The sequence below is a fragment of the Primulina eburnea genome, chromosome 15 (genome assembly GCF_022965805.1).
Source record: "Primulina eburnea isolate SZY01 chromosome 15, ASM2296580v1, whole genome shotgun sequence".
In the NCBI taxonomy this organism is placed as follows: domain Eukaryota; kingdom Viridiplantae; phylum Streptophyta; class Magnoliopsida; order Lamiales; family Gesneriaceae; genus Primulina; species Primulina eburnea.
Window position 1 is genome coordinate 33,377,902 of NC_133115.1, and position 16,315 is coordinate 33,394,216.

Genomic DNA, 16,315 nt, shown 5'->3' on the forward strand with positions numbered 1-16,315 from the left:
ATGTATTTAAATTAAACAAAGTGGCACACAACCATGGCCAAAAGTGTCATCATGCCACTCGAAGACACAACTCCAGCCCTCCTGATCAAGCTTTCCCCCCCTAACACAGCACATCCATTTATACATCAAGACACATAATGCAATGATACGAACATCATTTAATGGCGTATTATAATTTGAAAACATCCAAAGTATATTAATTTCAACTTAATTAATCACGTTGATCATATACTACTTATCCACAAATAATTAAGTCGAGGTGAGAAAAAAGGATCGAAAGAATCTGTCGTCATACCGTTGCTACTACTGGGGGTTGCAGTGGAAGATGAAGTTGATGTGTTGCCCAAGCTGATTCCAAGACTTGTGCAATCCGCTCCGAATGCACCTGATTCATTTATTCAACACCATTTCCTTTAATTTGCAACTTTGAAACATATTTAATTTACGCACGGTTTCACTCCTAGGATAAAATACTGTGTGTATCGATCATATATATATATGTATTTATTCGGTGTACGTGTGTGTGTGTTCTTACATTGTTTGTAGCATGGGAAATTAGTGGCATTGAACAAATTGTAGTAGCCGTCTCCACATACGCAAGTAGATCTGAACGCAGAGGTTTTCACGCATTTCCCACCTCTACAATCGGTCCAGAAGCATGCTACGAGTGCCAAATTTGTGAAATTGTGTTAAACATGCAAAATTATCTACATGATTAAATATTATGTGAAAGGATCAGTGAAAAGTAGGGTACGTACGATCCAAGAACGATGAAGCAGGCTTGTCGTTGTTAGGCACCGGTGCTGAGGCATTGAAGCAGTCGTCGCTAAATGAACCTGATCATTAACAAATACAAAATTCATCTCGCTGTTCACATGTATATATTTTGAGTAAATATATTGTGAAACGGTTTCACGGATTTTTATTGAAATGTATATTTATAATAAAAAATAATATTTTTTTTATTAGTGACCCAAATAAAATATTCTTCAAACAAAATAGACCAATAAATTTATTAAATGTCTTGAGACCATAACACAATATTACCAAAACAAAATTTATGGATCTCGTATGGACATGCCTATAAAATAAATATTTTGAGAAACAACTTTGATTAAATATCGCAATTTAAATACGTTAAAAATTTGTGTGAGACGATCACTACAAGAAAAATGATTTTCCGCAGCACGTTATTAACAGCGTGCATTAAAAGCATGCTGCGAATAGTGCTTTTAACAGCGTGCATCAATATGTGCGCTGTTAATATATTTGCACTTGACAGAAATAACGGCGTGCATCAAAAGCACGCTGCGGAAAGTAATATCTGCAGCGTGCATTTATGTGTGCTGTAAATATTATATACTTTCCGCAGCGTGCTTTTCATGTGCGCCGTTAATAACATATACATTAACGGCGGGCATTAAAAGCATGCTGCGGAAAGTAATATTATATATTATCCGCAGCGTGCCATAATGTGCGCTGTTCATACCCTATGCATTCACGGCTTGCATTGATAGCACGCTGTAGAAAATGTTGAGAAATTTTAAATTAGCGACGGGTTTAGAGAAACCGTCGCTAATTTAAATATTGCAACTGTTTCGGCCATTTTAAATTGGCGACGGTATAATAAACCACCGTCGCTTTTAGCGACAATTTTTATTATACCGTCGCTAATTGCCGTAAATCAACGACGACTATATCTAGCGACGGTTGTTTGGGAAACCGTCAGTAATAGTCGCAAATTGTCTATAAATATCCTATTTCTGTTCCACTTTCCTACACACTATTTTACAACACTTAAAATTTTTCTTTCTTATACGATTTTAATTTCGATTTAGGTACTTTTTTTTGTTTCTAAGTTTTAGTTAATTTTTTAAGTGTTTTAATTAAGATCATGAGTTTATTTATCATAGGTGTATTGTATTTTTTTAAAAAATTTACTAAATTATAAGTAATTTTTTTTTATTTTTACGCAGATTTTAGCGACGGTTTATAAAACCGTCGCTACATTTAAATACCGTCGTTACAGGTTTGTAAACCGTCGCTACATTTAAATACCGTCGTTATAGGTACAAACTGTCGCTAAATTTAAACACCGTCGCTAACATTTAGCGACGATTGTTTACAAACCGTCGCTAAAATTTAGATATTTTTTTAACATTAACGGCGTAGATTGCACGCTGCAGATAGTGTATTAACGGCGTACATATACACGCTGCCAATAGTTTAACTATCAACAGCATACTCTGCACGCCGTTAATAGACTAAACCGCAGCGTATATCACACGCCGCCAATAGTGTCAAACTTAAGACGGCTTTCAACTTTACAGCGTGCGTCGCAGCGTGCGATACCTTTCCGCGGCGCATATTGCACGCCGCGGAAACCCACTTTTCTTGTAGTGGATCTTACGAGCCATATTTTGTGAAACAGATCTCTTATTTGGGTCGTCCATAAAAAATATTATTTTTTATGCTAAGAGTATTATTTTTTTATTGTGAATATCGGTAAGGTTGACCCGTCTCACATATAAAGATTCGTGAGACTATCTCACAATAGACTTACTCTTTAAATACATGTGTGTAATATAAATATCTTCTCTAAAAAAAACAATATCCCAAATCAACTAAATGTCTCTATTTAAATACATGTATACACAACTTCGAAAATGCGATTTTAAATATATTATTAAAACAACCAATCCTCCAAATCTCACACAAAACATTTAAATATCTCCAGTCCTTCTCGACTTTTAATATATAAAAGATATAGTTCGTTAAATACACTTGAAATATATATATCGTCGCAATAGATTAATTTACCGGAAAAAGAAAAAAAATTCATTCGCAGTTGAAGACATATCGTTGAAAGAAAAAGAACTTACAATTGGGAATCACACAAGGCAAGAACTTGAGAGATTCATCGTCTCGATCACCACTTTGTTTCCAACCAGAATCGCATTCACATGTATAACCAAAAGCGCTATTATTTGAAGCTAAGCAATTTCCCTTCCCGCACAGATTACTTTCTTGGCACAAATTCCCTGCGCGCAGTACCAAAAGACAGTTTACATTTTCACAAAAATCCAGCGATCTCCCAAATAAAAACTAACCAGGAAAGGGTTAAGAGACAAACCAAACAAAGGGGCGGAATTGGTTGTGCTCAAATAAGATTGAAGAACAAGGATAATTGCAAGAACAACAGTGTGACGAACCGCAGCCATGATCAAGACACAAATATTGAAGTAGAAGAGGGGAGGGAGGGGGGAGCGGAGCTAATGGGTATTTAATTGTGTTTAATGATACAGGAAGAGCTCCCGACGGAAATTTGGCATACAGTTGAAAAACCAAACACGTGGGTATGCTCAAACACTGGTTGTCGGGAGTTCATTAATAAATTTATCATTAAAACAATGCCGTTTATCTGCGTTTTATCTCAAGCCACGTGTACTTTCTTTTTGTAGATAAATTTTATCCTCAAGCCACGTGTATTTTGTTTTTTAAATAACGATTTGCAATTTTTATATAATGTGTTAATCAGAATTGAGTAGAGATGGGTAACAGTCGATTCGGTCGGGTTTTACTCTACGATCGTTCGGTTTTTAGGTTTTCGGTTTTGAATATCTCTAGTCCAAAATCGAACCATTTTATTACGGTTCGGTTCGGTTTTTTTGTAGTACGGTTCGGTTTATACGGCTGGTTATATATGGTTAGCTAAAATTTGTTACGAAACAAAATTATACGTCATTTTATGTCTTTAAAATCTAAATCATAGTATTTTTCAAACATTTAATTTGTGAGACTTAATTTTTTATATAAAAAAATAAAGAAACATATACAGAAAAGAAAAGAAAACATCGACTGGTTAGTGGTGAGAAAGAAGAAAAAACGATCGGATTGAAAATTGAGAGTTAATGATACTAAGTTCTTAAATCTTAATAGGCCCATTATACATAAAAAGTCTTATACTAAACAATAATATGACCCATTATACATAAAAACCTTATACTTAACAATAATATGGTCGGTTCGGTTTTTCGGTTTTTTCGGGGATTAAAACCGAAAAACCAAATTTCATAAATTTTGAAACCGTAACCGACCGAAAAACCGAACCATTTAAACCGAATTATTCGGTTCGATCGGTTTTTTCGGTTTTTCGGGTTTTATGTCCATCCCTAGAATTGAGTCTGATTTATATTTAAAATGAAAAAAATTTAGGTGATATTGAACAATGTTACACACAATAGTTATGGAGATCATAATGAGTTGTTAGGGTAAGATTTCATATCCTTTGTCATTATTTTCATTTATTCATCGAGTATTCAATTCATTCTCATCTTTATACTCGGTCGGATGATTAGATATTTATACGTACTCAAATATCATATTATTACATATAATTGTATTTATAAAAATTGAATTATTTCGATTAAGCTATGAATATTTACTAAATTGTTGAGAACGATAAGAAAAAAAATATAAAAATTGACAAATTAAATATTGTTATAAAAAATAACAAATATTATAAACAATTTATCATAATATCATTATTCAAAAAAAAATAACATTAATTTTATACTAATAACTTTTTTCATTTCATCCAATTAATATCATTAAAAAATTAGAATTAACATCATAATATAAAAATCATAGACACACACTTAATCGAGTTTTCGTTCTTTAAGATTCGTCATTATCTACATACCAGAAAATCTCTATATCTAATTATTCATTTATTTGATCGAATAAAAAATCTCTTTAATACCCTTCTTTATTTGAGTCGAATTTCAGATTATTTGTTGAATTTGGAAAATTTGTCATCTAAGTGAGGTACTAACAAATGCAAAACCGGACATATTAGATTAATCTTAAACTAGTTATAATTTCGACCTGTCAAATCAAAATTATAGAAATTCTACTTTTTTTAATATTCTTGAAACCACTCATAAATGGAGAAAACGGACCCACTAGAGGCAAGGAATAACAATACAGGTGTTAAGATTGGACCTCATCTACCAACCTGATATAGGTCTAAAAGAAAAAATAAGTTTCGAGTCCGGGGTTTTCGAGTTTGAGTGGATTTTATGGGAGATCGTATCACGGATTTTAATCTATAAGACGGGTAAACCCTATCTATATTCATAATAAAAAGTAATATTTTTAGCATAAAAAGTAATATTTTTTCATGGATGACTCAAATAAGAGATCCGTCTCACACAAATTTATCGTATATAAATCATATATTTTTATAAATTAATATTTATTTATACATTTTTAAATAAATTTTTATTTGATTTAGTAAATATACTTTAATATTTTACGATTGGACTTAAAATTTAAATTATATACATTGAATATTTTGTTATTATGTATTTAAATTTAAATATTATTATTATGAATTTTATTTAATTTTTTTTAAAAAAATCAAAATCAAGCTTATCGATTTGAGTCCAACTCGGATTGTAAGTTTTCGGGTTTGTTCGGATTGAACAATTTTTAAATGATAGTATACATCAAACAAACTCACCCAAATTGAAACTCCTAAATAACATGAACAGAAGTTCCATGTTCCGGTTGATTGATTTTGGGAAAAAAAAAAAGTGATATAATGAGATGAGTGTAAATTGTGCAATGGATATTTTTATAAGAAAATACATTAATAAATTTATCGTAGCGACCGAACCAAATTTCATTGTTCTAATTTTAGTTTTGCTCCAAATATCAATTAATTATACCATATAATACGATTATCTAGCGATATACGATGCGGTAGCATCAGACACTGTTAATTTTGACCAAAAATAGCTCATCATCCTCGTCATATAACAAAATACCACATCAATTTTAAATGACGTATAGCCAACAAAAACTTATATTTCGATTACTAATTTCAAAACTTCGGGAAAACCCCAATAAAAGTATCATGCTACAGCAAGAGAAGGTTATTATGATAAATAATGAACTGAACGAGAATTTGAGAGATTGATGAAGTAATTTGAGAAGCAATCAAATGGTTTTCCGAACAAACAAGCAGAATTCAAGCCACATGATCAATAATACACACTATTGCTCCGAAATTTTTTATCCTTCTCGAAATGCGATTGCACCCGGATCCACATATATCTTACCCAGTTTGAGAATGAACATCTAGATTAGGATGCTTCTGCATGAATATGGATAGAATGGCTGCGCAAAATTATAACAACAGGATCACAAAGATTGTGGCGATGTCCTAATTTTAATTGCAAGCACCGTAATCGCCTCCAACAGCACAACCAATGAAGTATTATCATCCAGGAAAACGAACATGGCTTGTGCCGTCCAAGATTCTTACTTGAATAATCGAGGGAGAATTTCATGCACGCTGACGTCTAAGGTAACAGGATCCCTGATAAATACAAGGGGATACATCAGAATTTTGGTAATCAACATGCATGCCATATTTCACTACTAATACATGGGTGAACAGTTAATGATGCATCATTGCACACCCTAGCCATTTTCATAGTTGGCATTGTCCAGGTTATTCATAAACTATATACATATACAAGTTTCTTAGGATTTAGAACGAGTTTCGATATTTGTGAGTAATTATGATGGAATCAATTACTGCAATAGCTATAGGCTTATTTAACTCATTAAATGTCGGTGTGTACTACAGAGAGAGAGTGACAGACCTGCACAAGGTTTGCCCCTTCTCACCAGAACTTGGAACAAACCATATTTTTCGCAAAGAAAGTGATTCAAATTGAAAAAAGAAACCATCATTCTGTCCATGCTTCCATTTTCTTGATCCCTGACCCTTCCACACCTACAAAGAAGCAGAACTCAAATTTGATGGTTCTCATTAAAAAAGAGATTAGATTTTGATAATTGGTTTCTGAAATCAGATAGCAAATTAAAGTTCAGAGGAAACGTCATTTGATTTTACAGGGTTACTCCAGACAACAGCATCCAACTCATACTAGCTACTGTTGATGTCGACAACAAAAAAATTAATACTCAATTTTGTTCAAGGTGATATATATGTATATAAACCCAAAGAATTTACCTGAGGATAGGAAATTATGCTTTTGGGTGCCACTAAGCAAGCAGCTCTAGCGAAAGAATCTTCAGCATACTGCCTGAGGAATGAAAAACAGCTGCCATGTGTATGTGGTGATTCAAATGCCTGGCATTGGCGGAAAAAATAATGTTGTTAATATGCAGTCATGATTGTCCAGTTAACGATGATATGCACGAGTTGAGAACAGAATCACACAACTGAGGCCATACTAATTTTACACCATCAGATGAACGAGAATAAAGATTTCAGACAACCATATCAGAAAGCGAATTATGTAAAACAAAATCATTGCAAAATTTTAAATACCAAAGTTCAATACCTTATCAATATTAACAGCTGGCGCATATTTTTCAGTGTCTGTCTTTTCCTTGTCAAGCAGGAAATAAACTCTAGGAGGCACAGTAGAAGTTTCATGCCAAGATTTTATGGCCGTCTCCATTGTTTCAACTAGCAAAGCAAAGATCTCGTCGCAAGAATCATTTCCAGCCTGCAATACAAATATTAATTACTCAAACTTAAAGGGGCAACAAATAATATAATCATATAAATAAAAGTGAAAAAAAAGCACCTAAAGCGGGAAAAATTTATGGTATTTAGGCTCTTCCATATACATTTGGTGACTACGCAGGACTGATTATTCAATCCAAAAATGAATAGAAATACTCAAACTTATTCCTCCAAACAGACTGACGAGTCATGATTTAATAACTCAGAATACAATAGCAGATAAGGATAGAGTTATAAACTAGTTGAGCACAGTAACAAACACAAATAATGACTCATTTCTATTACAAGCCAAACTAACCATTTCTGATTTGACTGAATCCAAATGTTTTGCCATATCAACATTTGATCTCATATTTTCCACTTCTTGAGCTCGTTTCTTATCCCTGGCCAATTGTGTGAGCCTCTTGATTTTTCTTGACACCTCGGAACTTTGTGAGTTGTATTTCAAGGCTAATTGAAATGCATCTAAGGCCTAAAAAAATAAGCTAAAATCGATACCAATGGATGCTGATAGAAATTAGATTTTGAAACAAGCAGAGAAAATAATACATACATCCTCATAGTTTTCCATAGCCTCCAAGACACACCCTTTCCTGAAATAACCCTGCAGGCACGTTCAGCAGCATTTTTTAATGCCAAAGGCTGGCGGTGAGAGATGCATTTCAATCAAATGTGTACCTTTTCCCAATCTGGCTTTAAAGAGATTGTTGTCTCAGCATCAGCAAGTGCTTTGTTAAGTTTTACCAAATTCAGAAATGCTGCAGCGCGATTGCTAGGAGGAGCAAAATAAAAATGTCAAAATATAGTAAAAACTATGAAAACTTTAAATACAACACTAAAAAATAGCATATTACAGAGCACCTCCTCAATTTGACAAATCACCAATTAAACCTTAAGTCCCAATAAGAATCCAATGATTTGGACTCGACAAGATTCAATGTAAGCAGGTGAGAAGTTGCTAAGGTGTAGGGTTCGGGTTTAAGCTAGTGCCAGGTTAGGGGAAAAAAGAAATGACATGCAGCATAAAGTGAAAACAAAGGGAAGCAGGTTGAGATCAATTCTACAGCCTGACATGTTATGCAAGAATATATCTAAATTAAGGATATTGCAGCATTGTCAAACTCATAACACCATCACCAAGAAGATTACTGCTGTTTCCTCAAAAATTAATTCATGAAATAGAGTGAACAATGAATTTTATTTCCCTGATCTCCTTCTTTTAATATTTTTTATGAAAATATTCTAGTGTAAATAGCTTATATGAAGCTGTGCAGCAAAATATGCTAACTCTAGCCTTTTCAGATCTCTGGGTCCAACTAAACCACATACAGTTCAAAATAATTAAAATACTTATCCAAAAGCATCAAATACATTCTTTATTCACAAAAGGAGATAAAATTATAACTTGCCAACTTCCTAAAGTAAACTAACATTCTCGATGGATCTATCAATATCTGTTAGATGTGGCAAATCGGCTGTAAAAGTACCACATATGGACTTGTACAGTTCCCCGAGCTAAGTTTTGGAGTGGAGTTAGGCTCAAATCTATGATAACAATATCGTTCTGTACAAGCAACAAGAAGATAAGGAGACACTTATACGAAAATCTAATGAAAAGTTGGTGAACAAAACATCATTGCTGTTGATGACACACCAAAAAAATCCAATCTTGACAGAGAAACCGGGCATCGAAATAGACAAAGTTTGCAAGGTTGAAACTAGAACCTCTGTATTTCAAAGGTAAACTATTGCAAAGTTGCAGCAGAAAACAGTAGCTCTCATCAAAATAAAAACGACATTATATAGAGTTAAATGTGTATTTGATCCTAAACATTCTTGAAAAAAAGTCGAGAAGGCAAAAAAACAATAATATATTCCATAATTCGATATCGACGCAAAGTTGAAACTACATACCAATACTTAAAACCCCATAAAAGTTATAAGAGAATGAGATATGCATGAAAAAAATTTAAAACACCTATAAAGAGTGGGATTTGAGGCGTCCTGCTTGATAGCCTGAGTATAGAGCGCAGCAGCTTTGAGATAATTCCCGGCTTTAAAAAATTCATTTCCCTGATCTTTCAATGAAATCTTCGCTGCTGTTTCTTCTGATTCACCCATTTTTCGATCTTTTTATCTTGAAATAACTTTATCTGGATCTGGGATTTTGGTTTTGGCTAGGGTTCCTGACAAGTATTTGGGCTTCTCTATTAGTTGCCATTCCATTTAGACGAAGAAAAAGCGCTTTTACTTTCAAAACAAAAAAATCGCTTTGCTTCAAATAAATCGTAATGGTTTTCCTTCTGTTTTCGAACGTTTTTTTTTTTAAAAGAAACTTTTGAAAATCAATTGACGCAATTCACATTAACTAAATTCAGTCTAAACCAGTCAACATAAACTGAAAATCAATCAAAAATTTGTTTCTACATGATTTCATTTTAAATATTTAGCAAAAAATTGAAAAATGTGCAAAAATACCGAACAAAGAACGATTCCAAAAAATGATGAAAGTTTGGTGCTTGTTTACTTGCTAAAATAGTCGGAGAAGAATAGAAGGGAAAACGCAGAGGCATGAGATCGGGGAAAAATAAGGAAGATAAACAAAATTTCATGTATCTTTCCTCTAAGTCTCCAACCAGCATTTTAAATGATTGAATAATATATTTTTTTTTAACAGATGTATACTTTTTGAAATACAACCATGTTAGGTCTGTTGGGATGCAATCAAAGTCTCATATTAGAAGATCTAGAGAAAAATCATGGGTTAATAAAGATGAAATGATATCTCTATTAGTATGAGGTCTTTTGGGTGGTTCCAAAAACAAAATCATGAGGGTTAAAACTCAAAGTGGACAATATCATACCAGTGTCGAGATATCCTAATTCTATTGGTCCTAACAAGTGGTATCAGACCTATGGTCTAGATCGAGCCGTGTAGGTAGAATCCTCGATACCTAAACGAAAGATGTGAGGGCTCCCGGTAAAAATCTTTGATTAAACTCTCGGGGTGGTTTATGTTCCCAGTATTCATGTAAGGCGTGCGCTCCAACGCAGTGAAGTGGAGTAACCTCGATTGGAGGACGAATAAGGCTTGAGGGGAGGCTCGGACCATGAGAAAAATAGTGTAACTTCGTTTGAGGGGAGGATTGTTGGGATGCAACCAAAATCCCACATTAGAAGATCTAGGGAAAGATCATGGGTTAATAAAGATGAAATGATATCTCCATTAATATGAGGCCTTTTGGGTGGTTCTAAAAACAAAATCATGAGGGTTAAAATCCAAAGTGGACAATATCATACCATTGTGAAAATATCCGGATTCCATTGATCCTAACATGGTCTTATATCCCAAATTTCTCATGATTATTTTATATTCCTCATGTTTTTTTTTTTTTTAAATAATCATCTGAAAAGAAAAGTTCACAAATAAACTTCATATTTTGTTCTTATTTAATTCACAAAAACTATAATGAGACCGTTTCACAGATAAATTTTATGAGACGAATCTTCTATCTGATCAGATCCATGAAAATATATTAATTTTTATGTCAAATTATTATTATTATTGCTCCAAATATAAACCGGATTAATCAATCTTACGGATATAAATATATGTGATTGTGTCACGACCATCAATGAAGAGCATCATCCAATTGAAAATCGGCTACTTTTTAGTTTAGAGTTGTCATCGGAACATTCTAAAGCTTCCAACTCTTGATTCATTAATTGCTCCAAAAGGTGAAATCGTTCACTTTAGGCGCCCCTCACCTCCGGCCTAGCAGCTAGACCTTATGCTACGTCGCGCACAAGGAGCTCCCCCTCATTATAAAGAATTTAACTCCCACACTGTCGCTTGCGAGACTCGATCTCTGGTCATTGCTCCAAGATTCACTGCTACTGACCAACTGAGCTAAGCCCATGCGGGCACTCTTGATTCATTCATTAACCACCATAATGCAGCCTCTTCTGGAGATTCTGGCCCAAAAACATTCGGTAGGTCTAATCCAAGAAAATCAATAAATAAATCTTGTCGTCTTACATTCCAAGCCTCCATGGTGTTTTCAAAGCTGAAAAACCCATTACAGGAAATAACAAAGACCAACATATAGCAACTATGCCAAATATAAATGCATAAATTGCCCATCTGCATAATTCATAAATCAGCTTGAACATTCTTGAGGAATAGTGTAGAGAAGAAAAGACAAATATTCAGTTAAAACCAGTAAACAACTTACAAGGTCAAGTCACTTGCAGTAAAAAAAATGCTTGCACATACCCAATAATGAGTGAAAATTGGAGACGGCCAGCTTCGCAGCCTATCGCCCTAATGCATAGTTGGTCTCGTCACGATAGTATACCCAATATTTTGTACAAGTTGAATGTAATATTCGATAAAATTTAAATGTGTAATCAACTAATATCTTACCGTCCACATGAAATGATATTATGATAGAAAAATCATCATAATTAATATAAATACAAAAAATTAAAAGCATTGGATTAAATATTTATATTAAGTGGTTTATCTGAAAATTAATAATTTATTCTAAATTTATTTTACTAATTTAGACAACACAAAAAAAAAAATTAAACAATGTGATTATAAATTATTCCATCACATAGTTAGCACTCATTATTAATAATTAATAGGTGATAGTCCGGCCCAAACTAAAAGCCTAATGAAATTTGAACATTCAAATAATCAGCCCATAAAGCAAGCCCATTATCTATCCACGGATATATAAAACCCAAACAAAAGCCATGGCTCTACTTCTGAGCACATTTCACACAGGAGTTTCCTCTCTTCATCCACCAGAACTCAGCAGCCATGGCCGTCGGGTAGACCTTGGCTCTCCACACATCTGTTATATCGTCACTCTATGAAGTGCAACCGCGATCATACAATACTCTTTTTTTTTTTTTTAAATTTGGATTTCATTATTGTTTACTTTTACAGTAAGAACAAGAGGATTTCGAAGGGGAAGAAGGGATGCAAGAAGAAAGCGTGAGTGATTTTGTTATTAATTGCGTTTTGATGTAACCTAACGAAGTGATTTGCTAATTCTTTTTATGGATTACAGGGCTGATCCATTTGCTAAGAAGGATTGGTACGATGTTAAGGCACCGTCCATCTTCAATACTAGAAATGTTGGCAAAACCCTTGCCACTCGTACTCAGGGTACTAAGATATAATTTAAAAGTATTACTTAATTTTTGGTGTAAATTTAAACTCTTTATGTAATGTGGAGCTGAATGTTATTCTTGCTATCTCATGGTTTTTTCTTATGTAGTTTCATTCGCATTTTGATCTCTGACGACGTTGTCCACGTGTGGATTGTAATTTCAGAATTTGTATCTCATTTGGTTTTAGTGAGTTTTTGTTTTAACGTTGTTGTATTTCAGCTAGGTTGTTTTTTTTTTTTCCGATCTAGATTTGAAGAACATGTATATTTTGTTTTTTCTTTTGGCGAAATTAATTAGAAAGCATAAATCAGCGTCTATCTTGTAATCTGTTGCAAGCCACTTTCTAGGCTTGTTTCCTGTTTTGGTCTTGAAGGTACTAAATTTAATCTTCTCCATCTTTCCTTTTATCTTACGGTTCCTTGCTGGATTTAATACCTGAATAGAGATTAATATCATTGGTTGAATATGAATTTCTTTTAATACCTGAATAGAGATAAATGTTGTTGGTTGAATACGAATTTCTTTTAATACCTGAATAGAGATAAATGTTGTTGGTTGGATACGGATTTCTTTTAATACCTGAATGGGAGATTAAGGTTGTTGGTTGGATATGTATCTCTATTGTTTTGATACTTAACTTCTGTAGTTTGTACGTATATATTTTAATGGTGCATTGGATGCTCAAAAGTGGCATAAGTCTCTGGGCATTTTTCATAGATTGCATCTGAAGGACTCAAGCACCGTGTGTTTGAGGCTTCCTTGGCCGATCTGCAAGGTGATGAAGATCATGCCTTCAGAAAGATCCGCTTGAGAGCTGAGGGGATGTTCAGGGAAAGAATGTTCTCACAAATTTTTGGGTATGAAGATGGAAAAGACAGATTTTATTAGTACGCGCTTGGCGTGTCTCTAATTGTAATACTATATTTGAAATTGCAGGGTATGAACTTTACTAAGGTCACTTGTCAGGAAATGGCAATCACTGATTGAGGCTCATGTTGATGTCAAGACAACGGACAACTATACTTTGAGGATGTTTAGCATTGGCTTCACCAAGAAGCGTGTGAATCAACAGAAGAGGACATGTTATGCCCAGTCCAGCCAGATTCGTCAAGTAAGTACTTTTTTAAAAATTGAAGCGTACATATTTTTCAATAAAACCACATGTTATACGGGGTTATGGAATATAGACCTATGAAGAAATGCAAAGCAATGCAAATGTCGATTTCGGATTTTCATTGTTATTTTACCCCTGTATTACCTTTTTTATAGATTCGAAGGAAGATGCGAGAGATCATGGTTAACCAGGCACAATCTTGTGATCTGAAGGATTTGGTTCAGAAGTTCATTCCTGAATCAATTGGCAAAGAGATCGACAAATCAACTTCAAGCATCTATCCCCTGCAGAATGTGTACATTCGGAAGGTTAAGATTTTGACAGCCCCCAAATTTGACCTCGGCAAGTTGATGGAGGTAAACTTTACTATTCCTTTCACCATAAATATCTGGTATATTGTTAAAAACTTTAACCATCGAACGGTAATTATGGGTTCTTTTGATATTTATTTCTTCTTGTCCAACTAAGTAGGTAATTGTATCTGGATGCCTTTCAACAACACCGGCCCCCTCCCCGAATTTTCTCACTATTGGGTCTATGAGTAGTAGTCCCTCATCGGCATTTTGGTTGTTTAGAGTGTAAAACATCATTCTTTTTGTGATTTTTTATGTTATTTTCGTTTTATCGTGGTAGATTCATGCTGATTATAGCGAAGATGTTGGTGTGAAGTTGGAAAGACCGGCTGAGGAGACAATGGCTGAGGCAACCGAAGTTGTTGGTGCTTAGGTTTGTAATTCCATACCACCTCGGTTCGTTTTTGTGCCTTGCAGCTGGTTTATAGTTATCCTGAGAGCGGGTAACGCACATGTACTGTTTTTTAATTTTTTAGAGTGAATTTGGAAATGGTTTTGTTCCTTTTGAGATGCATTGGTTAAAGCTGTCATAATGCGAATTTTTGTCATTTTATGTTAGTTTTGATCCTTAGATTTAATCTGGTCTCCATTCTCATTTAGTTGTGTTGATTTTTCTGGATTCTATTTGATCTATTGCCATCTCAGATAGTCGGTTCAAATTTCCATTGCATTTCTATGTATAAGTATCGATAACATATGTTATACTCGTGGAGTAATTTCTAGTTGGCAAAAACTTGTGTGAGACGGTCTCACGGGTCGTATTTGTGAGACAGATTTCTTATTTGGATCATCCATGAAAAAATATTATTTTTTATGCTAAGAGTATCATTTTTCATTGTGAATATGGGTAGGGTTGACTCGTCTCACATATTAGTATCCGTGAGACGGTCTCACACGAGATCCACTCTTTCTAGTTTTAGGAGCAATCGGTTATCTATTCTATTAAATAGATCAGAAACTTTCAAGTCGATCGAGGATTTATGATAATATTATAAAAAAGATCTATACCTGAACTTGTTCGAATGCGAACGAGTCCAATGACAGCTTACAAATTAACCATAAAACTCTGATTAAATTCATTTTGAAGGATGTTATTCTGTTTCTAGTGCAATCAAGAAGTCCATGTGATATCTGAAATTTAATAAATTGAAACATCTTGATCTTAAATTGCTAGGGGAGTTTATACAAGATCTATTGTAATTTTAATAGGTTTTTTATTATTGTAAAATGATTTTTTTAAATATTTTTTTTAAAGTGATGAGAAGCAAAAGTAGAGAATGTTTGGAAATAAAATAATAAAATTAATATAAGTTAAATTTGAGTGTTTGGAGAAAAATTGATTAATTAATATTTATTTTTTTAAAATTATATAACTTTTTGTATTAACATAATCAACAATATATTTATATAATTATTATTATATTTTGAATATTTTATATCAAAATTAATTTATTTTTTATAACTTGAAAATTTATATAAGATTTAATAAAATTAAAAAAACAAATGAAAATTTTTTTATAAGTGCACAAAATATGTAAAATAAATAAATAAATTTAGAAATATAAATTATAATTTTTTTTAAATATAAAATGCTTGTAATAAAAATTGATTTTGAATTTTATGAGTTTCTTTTGAAACTCTTAGAAACTCATACATAAATACAATTTAACATTTTTAAAAAATCCAAAAATATTTATAAAAATTAAGAGTAATTGTGGAACATGATAAATTTTTCAATAATTCAAATGTCAAATTAAAATATTAAATTATTAACAAAAAACAGAAGCACGAAAAAAAATCTCAATCTTATTTCTAGTTGTTGGTTAAAAGTTATAGAAGTTAAAAGAAAAAATTGATTTTTATAAACACTCCAAAACATTTTCACTCGGCTATAATCCAAGAAGTGTTTTGAAAACTCTCTAAAACACTCGTAATTTGAAGGATTCCAAAAGATATGTAAATATTAATCATCTTATAGGAAGTTACATAGATAATGCTTCTTTAAATTTTTTTTTAAAATTTTGCCTCTTGATACTATGGACACCAAACAATAAAAAAGATTACTTACGTATGAAACAGAGTAGGTCTCAGTTA

The 16,315-nt window shown here is 33.0% G+C and overlaps 2 protein-coding genes and 1 pseudogene across 2 annotated transcripts; 1 reads left to right on the plus strand and 2 right to left on the minus strand.

The window, feature by feature from the left end:
• Positions 1-3,362, minus strand: LOC140814504 (uncharacterized). The gene is made up of 6 exons (XM_073173517.1): positions 3,134-3,362; positions 2,883-3,041; positions 759-836; positions 536-661; positions 296-385; positions 1-100 (listed from the first exon to the last, which is right to left on the minus strand). The coding sequence occupies exons 1-6, from the start codon at positions 3,219-3,221 to the stop codon at positions 12-14; spliced, it is 630 nt and encodes a 209-aa protein (XP_073029618.1). The 5' UTR covers positions 3,222-3,362; the 3' UTR covers positions 1-11.
• A 2,496-nt stretch (positions 3,363-5,858) lies between these two features.
• LOC140814908 (uncharacterized) lies at positions 5,859-9,809 on the minus strand. The gene is made up of 8 exons (XM_073174003.1): positions 9,549-9,809; positions 8,249-8,342; positions 8,124-8,174; positions 7,869-8,042; positions 7,383-7,550; positions 7,049-7,168; positions 6,675-6,808; positions 5,859-6,385 (listed from the first exon to the last, which is right to left on the minus strand). Exons 1-8 carry the CDS (start codon positions 9,689-9,691, stop codon positions 6,328-6,330), a joined length of 942 nt encoding a protein of 313 aa, XP_073030104.1. The 5' UTR covers positions 9,692-9,809; the 3' UTR covers positions 5,859-6,327.
• A 2,513-nt stretch (positions 9,810-12,322) lies between these two features.
• Positions 12,323-14,799, plus strand: LOC140813802 (small ribosomal subunit protein eS1-like; annotated as a pseudogene).
• The last annotated feature ends 1,516 nt before the right edge of the window (positions 14,800-16,315 follow it).